This window comes from Neopsephotus bourkii, unplaced genomic scaffold (genome assembly GCF_033783945.1).
Source record: "Neopsephotus bourkii isolate Nb327-2 ecotype Australia unplaced genomic scaffold, CSIRO-AGI_Nbou_v1 NB_1572, whole genome shotgun sequence".
Taxonomy (NCBI): Eukaryota; Metazoa; Chordata; class Aves; order Psittaciformes; family Psittacidae; genus Neopsephotus; species Neopsephotus bourkii.
Genome location: NW_026902048.1, coordinates 6031366 through 6049372, shown reverse-complemented (window position 1 = coordinate 6049372; position 18007 = coordinate 6031366). Strand labels below are relative to the sequence as shown.

General features: G+C 43.3%; 1 protein-coding gene across 17 annotated transcripts in view; it reads right to left on the bottom strand.

Annotated features, from left to right (window-relative positions):
• Positions 1-18007, bottom strand: part of AKAP13 (A-kinase anchoring protein 13) — a 208370-nt gene that overhangs the window by 76500 nt on the left and 113863 nt on the right. For 16 of the 17 annotated variants that reach the window (XM_061371313.1, XM_061371301.1, XM_061371302.1 and 13 more), the window contains one exon: positions 13665-13741. In XM_061371313.1, coding sequence (XP_061227297.1) covers positions 13665-13741 — 77 coding nt within the window. Of the gene's footprint in view, positions 1-13664; positions 13742-17361; positions 17528-18007 lie in introns of those variants that run through there. The other variant, XM_061371315.1, reaches the window with a different exon arrangement.

Here is an 18007-nt window from a genome sequence, read left to right as displayed (position 1 = left end):
ATATGAGGTTAAAAATCAGGATGAGCTTTTGTGTAGGAAAACAGACCACCTCACATTTGCAGAGTGCAGAAATCATCACACTGTATTCCAGAATAACTGCATGACATGCATTTCTGTAGGCACAGGAGCAGGTAGGTATCGCCTGAGCCACTCTGGGATGACTCCCTACAACATGACATCAGTGCCATCATATGCCTGATGGATGCTCCTATCTAAAGAACTTATGTATTTAGCTAAAAACAGAGACAGGATAACAGATTACGTAGATGAATTGGCGGATAAAGCGCAACAAAAATGACGTATGGCATCAGTGAGGAAAATTAATAGACAATATCAAAATGACACATCTTGAACTGAGGAAATTATTCAACTTTTACCATTCTTTCATGCCTCCAGTTTAAGGCCCTGCAATCTAAGTGAAAAACAGAGAAGGGTCATTCAAATGAATAAATCATGCCAGAAAATGATTCAGCTTCCCTCCTCTTTTTTTTGCCTTTCCCCTTTTAACTGAAGTCCCCAGGACTCAGCCCTTGGGAGCACACACGACCCAGTGTATTGTCCTGGCTGGGCACTCTGTCAAAAGGGAAAAAGTTATTTCTTCTTTCATCTCGTAACATGAAAACCTGGGAGGGGAGGTGGTGGGAAAGCAGAGCACTGTACAAAGGCACCCATATTTCCAGGTCACTTTTTTTGCTTGGCTGCTAGTGAAGGCCAGGGATTGAAGACACTGTGGTATTTGTTTTGCCCTTCCAATATTTCTGTTTGCTTTGCAGGGAGGAGCATCACAGACCCGATGGGTGAGATGCTCTGAGCGCAGCCAAGCCCCCCCTCTCCCCAGCAATAACAGGCACTCCAGCTCACTCTCCTACCTACGCTCACATCCAACCAATATTTTCATGTCCTCTCTACATGCATTTGGAAACTTGAAATAAAATCCTATGCAAACTTGGAGAGGAGGCATTTGGATTCCAGCTCCTGCCTGGGAGGTCTGCATTAGGACCACATGAGTATTCATTTGCTTGCTGTTTTATCCGTTTCCCTGGTAGTTTTCTGTAAAGAATATTAAACAAACATGTCTTCACAGCTCAAGAGCCCAGGAACGAATGTTGAACCAGTGGAAGAAACCTGGTTTTACCATTTTTTTTACCCTACTTTTATCCCTCTGGTCTATAGATGTATATGCAAGGGTGAGGATTCATTGAGTCCACAAAGCCATCATTAAGGACCGCTATACCAATACATGCTGAATATGTTCCCCTCTTCAGTCCCAATTTAGAAAACATTCCTAAAGGAATTCCAGGACATAAAACATATGTATAATTAACAGCCAGATATGTGGAAGCATTGTCATCAGTGAGTCATTTTCTCAGCTGTTGACACTACCCCAGAAAGATAATACTTATTTCTAAGGTTATAAATGAACATATGGTGCATCTCCTCTACCAACTTACCAAAGATTCCTTTCCAATAACATTTGCTGTTGGAAAGGATAATTCCTAACTGGAATAACGGATCCAATCCCTGCTCCCATTCTTCTCCACTCACTGAAATGTCCCTGCAAACACAGGGAATGTCAGGCCAATACAGATGTTTTAGGAAAACTACGTCATTGGGGTTAGTGCTCCCTTCTTTTCATTCCCCACCAGCAAAGCTGCTCCACTTCCACATATTTAACAGCTTCAATCAATAGAAAAAAGAAATCCAAGCAGTGGACAACCCACAGCAGGGGGGTTGGAACTAGATGAACTTAAGGTCCTTTCCAACCCTAACTATTCTATGATTCTATGACAATGGAGGCCAGAATGTCAAAAAATAGCATCTAATATATCTGGGAGCCCTGTAAGTTCCCTGGGATATGCTTCTGATTCAGACTATCCCTAGAGCTGCAAAAGTCACCACGCTGCAGGATAAGGAAAATGGAGCATCTGAAGTATCTCACCAGTGACTATAAGCAAAGGGCTGGTCTTGTTTTCTTACCAAGAAAGGTGGAAATGTTCTGAAGTTCTCCCTCGAGGCTAAAATCCAAAACTTTTCCAAGACTCAGAAGCAAGAAAGTTTTGCAGATAATCAGCAGAACTGATGCCAGTTCAATCAAAGCAAACCAGTAACAGCAACTGGGAGGGGTACAGATTACACAGCATCGTTCTGAACAGGGAAAAAAACCAATCCTTTTCATTATGCAATGGTTAAATGCTTTAACTATCCCCAGTCAGAACTGCTGACTGCTCAGCAAGTCATTTTGGCTATTATATAGCATTAATCTCTGCTGTTCCTGAAGTTTGCCTTTCGGAGGGAAAAAAAAAGGCAACTTCAAAACATGCAAAAATTAATGAAACCCATATGTGGGAGACTGTCATTATTCCATGTTTATAAGAGGATCAGGTTTTGTTAAATGGGCTTATTTAATGCAGACGCATAAGAAAAAATACGCAGTGAAAGATCTGAAAGCTATTGAAAGAAAAATATTTTCTTTGTTAACCCAAGCAGCCAGTAACAAGCAAAAAGACACAATTTCAACTAAAAGCCACTATATATTTTGCTGCAACTTTGTTTACAGCTTCACTGACAGCTTATAAAGTTCTCCTAAGGAGAGAAACATCTTCTAGATGTATTTTACCCTTTCATCCCTTTTCACCCCCATACTGTATTTAAGTTGAGATAACCTAAATTTCAATGGCTTATGGAAACATCTGTGGATACAGGCACACAATTTAAACTTTTTTCAACAGCTGTTGTTATTTTATGCTGTTTTTGGCTAGGTCAATCGGTAAGACTGGAAGAAAGTATTAGTCGGGCTCCTTTCCTGACTCTGGTTTCTCTTTAGCTGCTGCAGTCAGCACCCCATTCCCTCCCTTGCCTTGGGAGTTTGGGGGAAAAGGTCTGAATGTCCCCAAAGTCTGACAAATAAAGGAAATACAGCTCCCAAATGGGGACACATTTTATCTCACTTATTCACCTAAGTACTAGCTTAAAACATCCCCTTTCTGCCCCACACAAAAGGAGCTAAACCCCTCGCCATAGCACACTCCACTGCCCATATCCCTGGCTCCCCTTCCCACTTCCAACAGTGCTCTGCAATAAACCCCAGATTTGTCTTGCCTCCCCTCCTGCTATTTCCCTGCTGGGTCCTGACATCTGCCGACATCCTCCATCAAAGATAACACACTATGTATTTTAAGTGCCAAAAGGCATTTGATGTTCCAGACAGTACTGCTTACAGATACGGAACACACATTGCTCACAATAACGCATGCAAACAGAATGTACTTTTCCTGGGCTACTAATGCTTACCTGATGAAAAACCGTAAATTCAACAAAAATATCCTATTTTTCAACATTTTATTCAACTTCTACTTAAAGCAGTGTTTTTCTATAAATTCTGGTGTTTTGACAGAGAAGAAACAACTTATAAAGCCCTTAAAGTTCTCTAAAAGTCATTCTTCAGTGTACATTCAAACTGTACAGAGCCAGAGAAAGCCAATACTCCAAGGACAGATTCTCCCCACTCCTTGCTCTTTTTAACAGAGAGTATTTGTTTAATCTTACCTTCAAACCTTCTTATTCCCTGCCACGCACTCCAAGTGTCACCACCGGTACTGACTGAATCGTGCCAACCCTTGCCCGAAAGGACAGTCACAAGAAAAGCCAGTTCAAACAGAAACCACTCATCTAAAGGAGGGAGAGCCCCAGGTTTGCAAGCAGAGGAGATATTTCAGCATTAAAGAATTCTAGGAGCTACTCCAAGACGCAAATTTTTGTTGTCTGGTGCACTGTAAGCCCAGAAAGAAGTTATTTATTTAGTCTATACACTAAGATTTATAACAAAGGCAGAGGATCCATATACACTCTTCTGGGTGCCTTTTGCATCGTTTACAACATATGACGTAAATCTCAGCTTCCTCAAAGACAGAAAAGGAATAACAAACAAGTCTTGACAAGCAAAATCTACCCCTGTCCCCCAAATATCCAGCTAAGAACAAAAAAGCCTCCAGAGGTTTCTCTCCAAGTCTCTTTAAAACACATTTTAAACCAGAATTTGCAAAATGCCCTAAGACCCATTTTAGGCCATGCAGAAGGGAGTAAAGGACTCACTCTCTCCCCCTTTCCTTTTTTCATACTGTGGGACCCCAAACTTTACAGTCAGTGCCCCCCCCTTAGGCATCTGCAGGTATGAATATCAAGAAATGGAGTAAGCAATCCTTCTCCTTTTTAAAAGCCTTAAAAAAGGTACATTACTGCTTTTTTATTTTACCCATTACATGCAGGCATTTGAAGTTAAGACTTGTCCAGCTCCTCCTGACAAGGGTTAAGTATGCATTTCCTCACCTTCTCATGGTCAGTGAGTTAAAACAAGCAAAACAAACCACCAAGAAACACTTCTTTAATCTCAGCAGACTTGAACAGTCCACCCTGTCCATGCCTTTGGTAAGAATCACTGTGATCTGCACTGTGGTGCCTTGGAGGGGCTGAAGCAATTCCTGCGTTCTCAAGCACAAGATCTCAGATTGAAACCAATGTTTCGGAGAACTGCACCTCCAGCCTTTGAAAATGTGGATTTTGGAAATAATATCCCTCCCAACCACTTTTCAGCATTTAATGCATCCAGCTGTGTTAAGAAACCAAGCAAAAGTTCAGTGTCAAGTAAATCAGGATTATGATCTTCTTGTGATTTATGGAGGTAAGTACAGTCTCAGACAGAAGAAAAACAAGTCACTTGATGCTAAGCAGACTTGGTACCAGGGCTCAGACTAATGAGTTAGAGAGGGTGAGGCTTCACGTTCCTGTCTCTTATCTCACCAGCTGGAAGGACAACACATAAGAAGGGAGAACACAGCCAGCTCGTAAGGGATAGGCAGACCCAGCACCCCGGTATTTGCAAACACAGGATTAGTGTTTGCAGTAGAGAAGATGGAAATGATTCAGGACAGGGAGGCATGCAGTATTTGACAAAGGTCCTGTACTTCCCACAGGTAAGAATATGCTCCTAAATAACTAAGTGCATAAATACAGTGAAACTACTATTATCGTGGCTGCAATGCTGTCAGGGTATACATCAAGGTAAGGTCTTTAGGGAGAAGAAATATCTAACTAGGCTGAGAAAATCATAAGCCACACATCAGTCTTCTGCAGATCTGAAAAGACAGCAGCATAACTCACACTAAACACAGGCTAGCAGCAGTTCCTCTGATGCAAGCTACACAAACAGAAGAGAAAGCAAACAAGATAACCCAGAAATATTGCCTCTGTCTTTTGGATTAGTCTCTTGGGCACAGCTAAACCGCCTTCATTTTCACTGAGTAAATCGCTGGCACTAAGATGATAAACAAAGTAAGCAAGAAGGGAGGGAGCAGCTAAGTTCACCATTGCTTAAGAGAGAATCAGAAAGTTAGCGCCATCAAATACATGCTTATTTAGGCATAAATTTAATGCGTAAGTGAAGCAGAGAAGGTGGAAGGAGAGCCACCTTATTAGCTATGAGAGACTAAGTGCAAAAGAAAGCCCGGTTCAGAATTTGCTCCCATTTGCTAATTCCTATAGAGCTGATGAAGTATATTTTATTAAACTATTGCAAAACCCCGTCACATTCTTGTTCCAGCCTCCATGTTGGGGATATTCCAAAGCAGAAGTCCAAAACACAGACCACAGGAGTAAAAACAACAAACCAGCGATGGAAGGAGGTAAGCAGCAGTGAGAAGAAACTCTTTTCTTATCCCTTACGCCTACCTGCTTTGGGGTCCCAACAGGAAAATCACTACTGCCCATGCTTTTTACAGCATCTGCACTTGGAGATACCACCCCTTCTCCAGTGTGACTGATGACTAATACACATCTTCTACCAAAATTCAGATGTTTCCTTTCCTTGAAAGCTTTGATGAATTTGCTACTGTGACACTAAAGACAGCCACGGCTGACTGCGGCCAAACACAACACAGCACGCTGCTCTGTCCCTGAGGGGTTTAATTCTGACTTGCAGCTGCCTCTGCTCAGCCAAACCCAATCCCTTCCATACCAGTCAAGTGCTTTTCTTTTAGATATCGTATGCTCAGATACCATATCACTCAGTCCTTCTGTAGACTGAGATATTTTAATCATCTATGGCAACACTAACCCTCTATTCTTGTCTCACAATCCCAACCTTAAAGACCTTTCCATCACCACCAAACTGCCCCATGCTACTGCTCTGCACAGCACAGACCAGGCAGCAGGGAAGATATCCCTGACAAAGCCAGAGAGAAGTCAATCTGCTCAATGTGAGCAAAGATGCTGCATGGAAAGAAACACCTAGCTATCATCCAGGCTTTTATCTCATCTGATGTTTTAACAGCGTTTGATACCAGAAACATTCTATAACATAGCTGAGCCACCCTGGGACACACCAGGATGTGTGCAGGACACCAAGCAGTTAATAGCAGCGAAAAAAACCTGAGATTTCCATCTTTGCATTAAAATGGTACAATAAGGGAAGATGGACCATCTAAAATGGTGCGCATGTGGAAGGGGAAGGCTGAGAACGATAACAGAAAGGGGAATCTGTGCAACTACCACGAGACTAAATGCTTTTGATTCCATGTTTCCATGGAAAGAGTTTTAACAGTACTGGGTAAAACGCCAAATAAGTTTTCATAACGATTCACACTGCATGAATGGAAACACTTAAGTACAAGTATTCCTTCTAATCTGCACTGTAGCTCTACACAAAGCTCTCTCTCCTTTGTCCTTTATTTTTTCCTTCTTACTCACAGCATTCTTTTCATCCCTTGCTGGAAGATTAAATCAGAAATGCCATGCCTGGATAATGCTACAGCCTGTTAGTCTTCAGCAGCAGCCAAGAGTCCTGCTCATCTCAGACACTTGTCCCTGTATGGGAGCTCTCAGATTGCACTGATTGATTTGACCTGTTAATGTGGAGGTATCGCACAAACAGGAGTTATCACAAACATGGCAGGAAGTATCCCACAAGCACCAAGCCTGTACAGACCTCCAGTGTAACAGAGGCCAGGCAATGTAACCCCACAGCAGTTCTAGCACTGTTTGGCAGCTGCAGTGTGTCACTCATAGGACATTTACTCCTGATGGCAACACTGGAAGAAAACAGCTTTCCCAAATCCTAAAAAATCCTTAAAAAACTGCCACATCAAATAGCGGTGAGAGTAGCACCAGTCCTTGAATCCTCAACAAACTCCAAAATACAGCTATGGTAATATTATTAATAACCTATTTCTCATAGGAATAAGGTTGACTCTAAGGCAGTGTAACTACCAATAAACTGCAACAACTGTAAGTCTACAGTAAAAACACCAGTGCTGGCTCCTCTGCATTGCAGGGTGCAAAGTAAGAGAATGGAGTTAGATTCCTCCAGAAGGATAAAACCCCAGTGATGTGATACACCAAAACACCCACTTGTAACAACACAGTCTCCATCAAAAAGTCCACATTTGGTCCCCCATGTTATCATCTTAATTTCCTCTATATTTAGACCAGGAATTCAGTGTGCATTAACCATGTCTACCATACAATGGTTACACCACAAAATGATCTCAAACACAAATAAAAGAACACATATGATACAGGAGACTGAACCATTCAAAACCAACACAGTATTTTCCTTCTCAAGGTACAATATTCAATGCCAGCATTCCTTTGATACAGTAACAGTTTCATACATCCATTATTTCATGGATCCATACTTTCAGGGATGCATAAAAAGAAATGAATGCATCTAACCAGTGAAAGAGAACACCAAAACCAGGATTTTCTGTACTGGAAATCCTTTCGGTCTTGAGTTTTACAAACTTGTAAGTCCTGATCCTAAAAGGGGCCTCAGAAAACAACTTTAATACACTGATGTTAAATAATTTGTACGACAGAATCCCTCTGAAGCAAGCCAAAAGCAAACATCACAGACTGGTAAATATTAAATAGTTGTCTTTCAACTGCATCCATCTCTAGAGTACAACGGGAATATACACACAGCTCTGCCTTTAAGGCAACAGTATTTGCAGATGGTAAATACAATCACAGGTAGCTCTTAACGCATTTAACAAAAAGCTGAGGGATAAACTTCCTTTGCAGCTGATACAGGGAAGATGGCAGAGTCAGATGTTTTATTAGAGGAAATTAGGAAATGATGGAAAAAACAGGGCTACACGCAGCAATCTCTAAACAACTGTAGTGGTTGAAGGGAAGGAGAAGGAACTCACCATCTTTAGAGATTAGCAAGGGCTAGCACAAGCCCTGCGGCCAATGTGAGCCACAGGAGCGGCGTGGGCTCCTTCACCTGCCCCGTCCTGCTGCAGGCTCACACCACGCCAAATCTGGGAGCAGCATCTTTGCGCTGAGTCGGGGACTTGGCTCGGTGTCTGCGTTCCTGCTTCTCTCGCTAACATCCGTGAATCCTGTGTCTGGGCTTGGAAACAACTATCTTGAGCTGAGGATTAGCGGTGCTCAGGAGAAAAAGGCATCGGAACTGCAGCACCAAAGCAATGAAGCGTAGGACAAAAAACACGCCACAATAAACTGTATAAACGCCTTCCTTCTACAGATTTCAATGCATGAATAATAGCAAAGGCCAAACAAGAATCCCAGCCTGCTTTGAATCTCTTTTTCTTTTCTTTTCCCCTGCTTCTATTCTATTCTATTCTAACTCCCTGCAGCACATACTGTGGACTGAGCAGCTTACTCAGCAACGCACAGTACAGATGGTAAAACCCAGAGCGATGTATCCTGCACAGAGATGAATCTACTCAGGGGCTCACTGTCTGACACAATTTCCTCCTACATCTCTCCAGCCCCTGCTTTGAGCATTCGGGGCAGACACAGGATGCTGGTGGGTGTGAGAAAGGGCTTCACGGATGACTGGCCCTGTCCTGATGGGTTTGTGTGTGTCACCCTTTAGCATTAACTCCAGGCTTAGGGCAGGTTCTTTTTTGGCTGGGTTTTTCCGTGTTTACTGTAGTTACAGGACAACATTAACAAAGAGAGAGTTACACAGCGATTTTAAAGAGGCACAGCCTATTGCTAAGGCTGCGCTTTCCACTACCAGACCTCCATCACATAATCAGCCACACTCCTTCTGAAACTGCCCATGCTGTTGGGAAGCACCATATGGTGATCTGCAGGCCCTCTGGAAACAGGGATATGCAGCCACCATCCCATAGTACATAGTACACATATGCAGATGGAGGATACGGACTTCAGTGTGCACAGACAAGTTGAATTCTGTTAGGTCATCATAGAATCACAGAATCATAGAATAGCTAGGGTTGGAAAGGACCTTAAGATCTTCAAGTTCCAACCCCCTGCCATGGGCAGGGACACCTCACACTAAACCATCTCACCCAAGGCCTCGTCCAACCTGGTCTTGAACACTGCACTGGAGCCTGCAGAACTATCACAGCCCCTTGCCTTGTTGTCACCACCAAGGTTCCGCAGCTTTGAGCCATGAAGGCTCTCCTCCCAAGGACAGGCCACTAGATGGGGGTGACACTCTACACCTTGGCCATAACTTTCTCTATTACCTGCTGACTCAGAGAAGACAAATTTGGAACACTGCAGCTGAGAGGTGAGGAGGAGAATCTCTGCATCCTCCACACCTACTGTGCATCCCAACACCCATCCCAGTGCTGTGCGGGTCTTTCTCCCACAAGCCCTCTTCCACCCAGTCCAGGCTATCCCCTCTTCCCATCCCTGTCCCCTTCCTTTGCACACCCTTTTGGACCCTGACCAAACTGCTCCCTACTCTTCTCCCTGCATAGACCTGGAGGTCTACAAAGCAAAAGCAACGGGCAACAACAGGCCTGGGGCTGTGTCCTGACAGAGCACCATCTATCTTATCCATAACATCTTCCAGGGAAGGAGGTTTCCTAACCTCCCTAGGTGGTCTTGCGACAGTTTGATGATGATAACAGGATGTTTTCTCAACATCATCCTGGCAAATTAGCAAATCAGTAAATTAAGCTGCCATGGAAATCTGGGACTTTAATAACCACTATTACATGTTGGCAGCACGCTCGATTGCACAATAGTTTTCTTTTTGTTGCACTGAATAAATTTAATTCTTTCAGCCTCTTCTCAGGTTTCTTCATCTTCTTGGTTTTCCTTCTGGACACTTTCCAGTATGTCTGTGTCCTCCCTGGAGCAGGGCACCCAACCCCTGGTTTGATGACACTGATGATGCCTCCGCAGTGCCACACACGAGTAAATCACCTCCTGCACCTTATGGAGGACACTCCTTCAATATAAATCAAAACAAGATTTGCCTCTTTTGCAACAGCCTCTTGCTGCTGATTCATTTGTGGTCCACTAAAAAAACCCTCAGTCTTTTTCTACTCATCCCTCTCCAGCTTAAACCTGACTTAATAAATGTGCAGTCTGAGTTCTTTTTGCAAATGTAACACTCTGTGGTGGCTTTTATCTCTTATCTGGATGCACTCTCCAATTTCATAAGGTCACTCTGAACCCTGACCCTCTTCTCCCAAGTGCCTGCAACCCCTCCCAACCTGATGTCATCTGAGAGTGTTATAAACATACTTCCATCTTCCAAATCATGCCTGAAAATACTGCAAGTCTTCCCCCAGAAAGTGACCTTGCTGATACATCACACGTTTCTGCACTACTTGGGTCAGTGGTATTTAGAAATACCACTTTAAGCTGGTAGGCTGCAACTTCTGGAAATACATTAATTAAAAACTAATTCATGTGATAAAGGTAGGATGCATTCAATTTAATAGGAACTAACTAATGAGATTTATAAATACAACAAGGCTACTTCCCATTGAACTCTCTTTCTGGGGTCAGCCAGCTACAATTTGTCAGTCACAGGCCTAGACAACCGAAGCCTTCGGATGAACCTAGCAGCAGAACCTTATCCATCCTCCACATGAAGACAAGGATTCAGCAAATAATGAATCATAACTGATTTCTGTGATCAACACAAGAAGAGAAGTATATCAGGGTACAGCTCATTTCTCACTGTCACTTTGCTTTCATAATGCTGGAGCGCCATTTCTAAATGATTTTAACATCACACTATGCAGAAGCCAAACCACATTTCTCATCTGAGTTAAGAATCCAAAGTTACTCACTTAAAAAAATGCTCAAGTCTAATGTTAATGGATCACACCAAGTTATTGCCCCAGCTCTACCCAAGATCCCCAAAGCAGGAAGATAAGGACCAGAGGAGTTCCGGCAGGATGGGCACCCACCGCTCAACATGAAAGGAGCTTGGGAAATGCTGGTTCAAGAATATCTATAGCTGGACAAATACAACCTCTGAGAAAACATTCTGGACAGTTAAAGAGACACTTTCAAACCCCATTTTAATTGGAAAAAATAACATTTTCCTACTGTTTTCAGTGCTTATAACCCTACAGTCCATTATTTTCCTGACCATTTTTCAGCTGCAGCTTTTCTGACATGCACATGAGCCTCACTCAGGCAAAGTCTGAAACAGCTACAGAGGACGGCATGTGTGATCTAGCACACGTAACACTGACATCACGAATTCAGCTAATTCTCAGCCTTTAGAAGCCAACTCATGAGAAGTAATTTTCCCCCCTTCCAGTGCACTCAAACTTACTGTCACCCAGTCTGACTGCACTATATATATATACATATACACACACATACACACACACAAGAAGTTGCACTTTTTAAGCTCCAAACCATGGATTTTTTTAATAGTCCACAGCTTTCCACATTGTATATTTATAAATATGGACAACAGTGCAAACTCCTCACCCACAAACCAGGAGTTAATGCAGTTCCCCAGGTCCAAAGCTGCTGACAGCACCCCTGATACTGCCGAATCCCTGCAGCTCCTGACCAGGTAACAAGCAACATCAGTTCTATTTGCAACCAGTTAAGAAAACCACTTTTACTAACCACAAAATGGCTCTGTAATGAGAAGGCAATGAGCACCTGAAAGACTTCTGGCTACAGAAAGAGCCAGCACTAAATAAAGCAGAGACAGGACGTGGCAGGAGATGCACACTTCGCGATGGCTTTCAGCAGCCAGCTCCCTGCCCAACCTACACGTGTGAATTAAGCTCTATTTATAAGCCTTCCACTGATAGGTATTTTTTTTAAGTGACCTTAATATAGTGCAGTTGTTATTTTGTTTCTGTTGAACTTAGCAACAGGAAACCCTGTCAGTCCTGCAGCAAACTTTCCATTCCCCTGGCACTCCCATTCCTGCACCAGAAAAGCCAGATTTCTAAAGAGGTGGTTGACGGGATGGGAGGGAGAGGAAGAAGAGAAGAAGCACACACACACAGAATCAAAATGCCTGTAAAACATGCAAAATGGAAGCCAAATTCAATACGTTCCATTTTTGGTTTTCCCCTGTTTGAAATGAAAAGACAGTGCCCTAATTTGCATTTTCTAAAGATATCTTACTTTATGACTAGATACCTAAGTATTAGTCATGAAAATTATCTTTATTAAAGGGTTAGTAAAATCAAATCATCAGCATCTTTGCACTAATGCACTCCAGTAATGAAAGACCTACTTATCAGACAGCAGAAACTTTAGCTTGGAAAGTTACTTGCTCTAGTCACTGGCTAACTCACCGAGCAAACAGCTACAGAAATGAAGCCTTAACTTGTTAAAAACATAATAAACCTGATTTTATTACAAGCTTTGGCAAGACTCTTCTGCCGCCTAAAGAGCTTTACTGTGGGATGAGCAAAGTTTTTTGTGCTCCACCCTGCAATGTTAGCTCATCCCCACAGTATTCTCTTTTAACAGCTTCATAATGGTACGCTAACACACAAACACAGCTGCTCAGCAGCAACGTGCACTGACAACTTGGCATTTATAAAACACTTTCTTCTTTAGGAACAAGAAACTATATATAAACATCAGAGCAAATGCAAATCCAGCTTGGAAAGATAAGACAAAAAAAAAAACCCTGCTCTTGATAAAGCAGAGTATGTATTAGGGGTGCTTTAAAGCAAAATTATGTTCCTGTCAACCAGGATATTCACATTTTTATCCTAGACAAACATTAAACATGGCAAAGCACAGGTAATCAACTGATTTGTGACCCCTGGCATGACTTTCTTACGCTGTTTCACCAACATGAGGAATAGGGGGTGTCCGTGTACCCCACACATTAAATCCCTGGATGTCTTCCCATTATTAATTTTTCTTCCTGCAAAGGCACTCATGTTCTCAGCCAGTGACACCTTTAGACCTCAGAGTCTGTGCACACGCACACACAAACACTGACACCACAGCCACGGATGGGCAATGCATGGAAAGGGATGGACAAACTCACCAGAACTCTGAAGAGAGCAGCCGGGACTGGGGGGTGCTGCCAGTCTTCACACAGCATCTTTAACCCCAAGTGCATTACAGGGCATGGCTTTTGTCAAATATACAAACCTTGGTACAACCCTGCCTCAGGAGGAACCTCTTGGGTCAATCTTGCTGTCACCAACTGAGACAAATGGGGCTTAATCCAGTGGTTGAAAAACACGAGGTCTAAAAAAGCCCAGACTATTTTTAAAAGGCTAAAACAACACCAGGGTGATGGGCGCCGCTCAGCTTTGCAAATGCTACAGAAAGGAAAGAGGTTACGTGGCCTGCCACAGCGGTGGTGGCAGTTCTTTAAAGAGCACGGAAAAAGGCAAGGTGACACATAACACATCTGTGGCACTCACCGCTGCCTCACGGACTGCACGCTCCTCGTGATCCTTCAGAAAATCCACCTCGTCTTCAGTTTTCATTTCCAAGTTCCCTGTGAAAACAGAGGGTTTGCACAGGCAATTGAAACACAAACTCCTTTCAGCACCGCTGCTCTTCTTCTGCTTATTCAAACCAGTCTCAAAGAAAGGAAAGAGAAAACCCAGCCCCAAAACCCCTTCAACAAGTCCATTTGACTCCAACATCTGGTTTCATTCCCGACTTTGCTGCTTGTTTGCCATTAGTTTTAACAACTATCGTGTCTGGGACTGAAGGAAACTATGAAACAGCATCAAGCACAGGGTAAACCTCCTGAAAAGCTCTAGGTGAGGCTGAGCACATCCCCATGGATTTGCCCGTGTATTTTCTTGGCTCTCATTCGTCTAGTTAAAGGGCCAAATTTTTTGCTGTTTTTCTTCCTACCATAGCTCAAAGATAATGCAAGAAACCAGCCTTGCCTTCTCTTAAAGGGTATCTGAAGTGTTGGAAGGAAAAATACATCACAAGCTTCAAAAATTTACCTGCACTGCCTTGAGGACCACTATTAGGCCCCTGGACTAGGAAGTCCCAGCTCATTTTCTCCTTCCTGATGTTGTCACCACAACAGTGGTACAAACATCATATTCCAGCTGCTTTCTTTGCCCAAAGCTTTCCTTAGTCATCATCCCCCTGGGGTTCCCTTCTGTGTACCTTTTCCTGCATGAAGTCAACGTCCTAATGCTTTCAACCCTAAGCTAACAACTCTCACAACACACAGGATACCTCGAGAGGAGTAAAATGAGTTGACCAAAGCCACCCAGATGGAGAGTGGCTGTGTTAGGGTTAAGCCCTCTCTAATCCTGCTCCCTCTCTTGTTTCTACTGAAAACAAACACTGGACGGATGACAACACCTTCTTATGGGCAATGTATGCTTGTGGTGAGCTTACCCGTTCAGGGATTTAGCAAGAGAAGCCTCCCAGCTTCACAGGGAAATTGCTAAAACAACTGCCACCAACGGTTTGAAAGTGTAACCTTGATTTTGGGACCACCTGGCTTTGCAGTGTTCCATTGATGAACTAATCCAACACCATAAAGTCGAACTAGGTATGATTTTGTCTGAATTAGACGGGTTTGGGGGCAGACACACAGAAATCAGAGGTTATGCTACATATTTCTGAGCCCTGTTTATTGGCAAAGCAGTGACCATGGTCAAGAGGAGATCTGCTCAGGGTCACAGCAATGGTATGATGGTTTAGATCTTGGTGCAAAGACAGAACACACAAGGAGGAAACCTCTGATGCACTTAAGAGAGAAGCAAGTGGTGTATTGATGCACCAGGCTGGCTAAGAACTGGAGAGTGAAGACGTGTCCTCAGGATGAAATGCAAGGGGGTGATTTTTTTGCACTCTGCCACTTCTTCCTAAACTTCTATCTCAAACAAAAAGCACTATAATGCTATCACAGAGGTCTCTCTGGGCACAGAGAACCTTATTGCATGTGTGATATCATTAATGACAGGTTACCGGTTTATCCTGCTACTCTAACAGAGGAAGGAAGCTGGAGTAAGTGCTTTTCCATAGGGAAAATGCCACTGATGAGAATGAGGTGAAGACTGATTAAACTCAAAATGATATGTTATTATTCTATCTGGCAATGAACATTTTCTTTTAATGCTGAGATCTGCAAGAGACACACTAGGGATATTTCTCCCAGGAGGCCAGCTATGGAACACTGATTACAGTAACTCTTAGTTTAAGAGGCCAACCCCAACCATATAACCAAACATTGCTGGGGTCACTTTCTCCTAAGAAGCTGCATCTACTCCAAGGTGTTTTGTCAGCATAAACACACGCCATCTCTTCCCACCCAGCCTGCCTACTGTGGTATGATTTCATACCCTAACTGCCAGCTTTTTTAATGAGTAGCATTTATCTGCCTGACTTGCAAATAATGTGCTTGCAGAATCCCATTACTCAGCAGTTCTGAGTCTAAAGGTAAGAGCATGAGGAGCTGCCTTATGTAAGTAGGACCTTCCAGTTTCATTGCCTTCCTTCAGCGCTGTGACCAGCCACTAGACACTGGGCTGGATAAGGAAATTAGTCCTTTGAAGTCTCTGTTTTGGAGGTAGGCTGAAACTAAGTGAAGGCAATGAGAGAAACAGGTAAAAATTTGAAAGCAATTTGACAATATAAATAAGAAACTAAAAAACCCTCACTGATTTGGAGTAATGGCACCAGCAATCATCAAGCAGTTACTTCTCTGATAAATCAGAATGACAATAGAACCCTCTGACCACACATGTTCCTGAGGAACAGCCTTGTGACCTACCCTTCCTTTGGGAAGGCTTTATTGTAGTCTATTGAAAAAAGATGTGATTCATTCTGAGCACCGACGACTCCTGCATGGCTACAAAACACCCTGTAGAGACCCAGGCTGCAGGGAAAGCTCCCTGGCATCGACACAGCAAAGAACAACTTCTGCAAAGAATTGCAGGCTGCCACTGAACTAGTACATAGAATACACTACCCAAAGCTTTGACATCAACATGAAGAATGTACACAGCAGTAACAATAAGCAATAAATCTGTTCTCTGCCATATCAGAGTTCTAGATGCTGCCTTATAGAAGGTAAGTTTCAGAAATGTTTCAAATAGTGAGCTTGAATTGCTAGCAGTCACTTGTCTCTGCTTTAAGCCAGTATTTGATTTGGGCTTCCCTAACATTTTGCCTGAGAAGTTCTTAAAGGGAAGATATTCTAGCTGAAATCACCTTGCAAACAAACAATTCTTCCTTATGGAGAGGTCAGACTGTTATATTCTAAGATGTTTTACTTTAAATCAGCAACAGTATCACCTCCTTTCCCCCTGTTTTCCATACCCTAACACAGAATGATTCCTTATTATTACTTTCGTACTTGGGTTACTACCTTACTGGAATGTCTAGTCCCTTCTCCTTTTAAAACCTCACCCAGACAGCATCATGCCTCCAAGAATCCATCCAGAGATACAGACCTGGACTGTATGGACGAACCCAGCACCATGGGAGGCTCCCAGAAGGGGCCCTGTCAGGTACTGACTGACAGCCACTCCCGTCCCATTGAACTGCCAAACTGTCACAGCACTGAAATGCACTCTATCTGAAAACAGCCTTCTAATCCACCTTTAAATCCTCCTACTTATTTACTAATGACCTCCTGAATAATGTTTACCGGTGACCTCCCAACATATGAACTTCCTAAAATACCAAACTCAACGCAAAAAGGATTTGCTGGACCCACCCCTGTCCCCCCATACAATCTCTTCCCCTGCCCCCAGTTATTCTGCTATCACACATCAGAACAAATCCTCTGCCAGCATCCCATTCTGCGTTTAGACTGAAGAAACAGCTCTCAGCATGAAAGCAGTGGAATAGCTTTACAGCTTTACAACCTCATGATTTACATCAGACTTCATTTTAATCATTTAAACGTTGTTTGGTTGGTGCACGGGAAGCAAGAGGCACTGAATCATTTTCTCATAGCAAAGAAAAAAAATGGGAAGTGAAAAAGTTCAGCTGCTCCCATTTAACAGCTGCCTGAACAGGTGGAATACAGAGATCAGATTAGCCCCATGCTCTAGCACCAAATTCACCTCTGATTTAATCCCAGGCTGGAGCAACAAACCCATTCCTCTTTAATTTACCCCTTTTTGCAGTTACCTGGTGATGTTTTCTATTAGCTCCTGTTGCATGAGGCGTCTATGCTGCCCCTCAAATCCCACCACTCATCCACAGGGAACACCGGTCCCGCTTCCCAGCAGCGGGCAGAACTCATCATCCGAGCTCCAGCACTGCTTTGAACACAGCAGAAACCACCACCGGCTGCTCTGCCCGACAAAAAAAGCCTCCCAGCCCGGAAAAAGGCAGCGGGGGGAGGTAGGGCTCACTGGTTGAAATGACCTAATGCTGCCAATTGGGAAGTGCCTTTGTGCAGTTCAGAAGGACACTGGCAGCTGGCTCAAGCAGACAAGCAAAGGAAATACGACAGCGCACAGTTGTACCCTCTGACTCCACGTGAGCAAAAGTAAAGGGGAGAAGCAAAGGGATAAGCTAAGCAAATCAACTCTCATGCCCGGTGTGAAAGCTGTAACTTGAAGATACAGTGCTCCAAATAGCTCCCTCCCATTCATTCCTTCTCCAGGCAGGATTCACATGCTAGAAATGCTACACAAATTCACAGGAGATGATGTCCTGTCCCTACCTCCAGTGCCAGCCAAGCAACATGAACAGGAAGTTTTAACTTCACATTTCTTCGTTCTCAGAAGAAAAAACCCTAACACCTACACTTCCTCCTGCTCTTACTTCC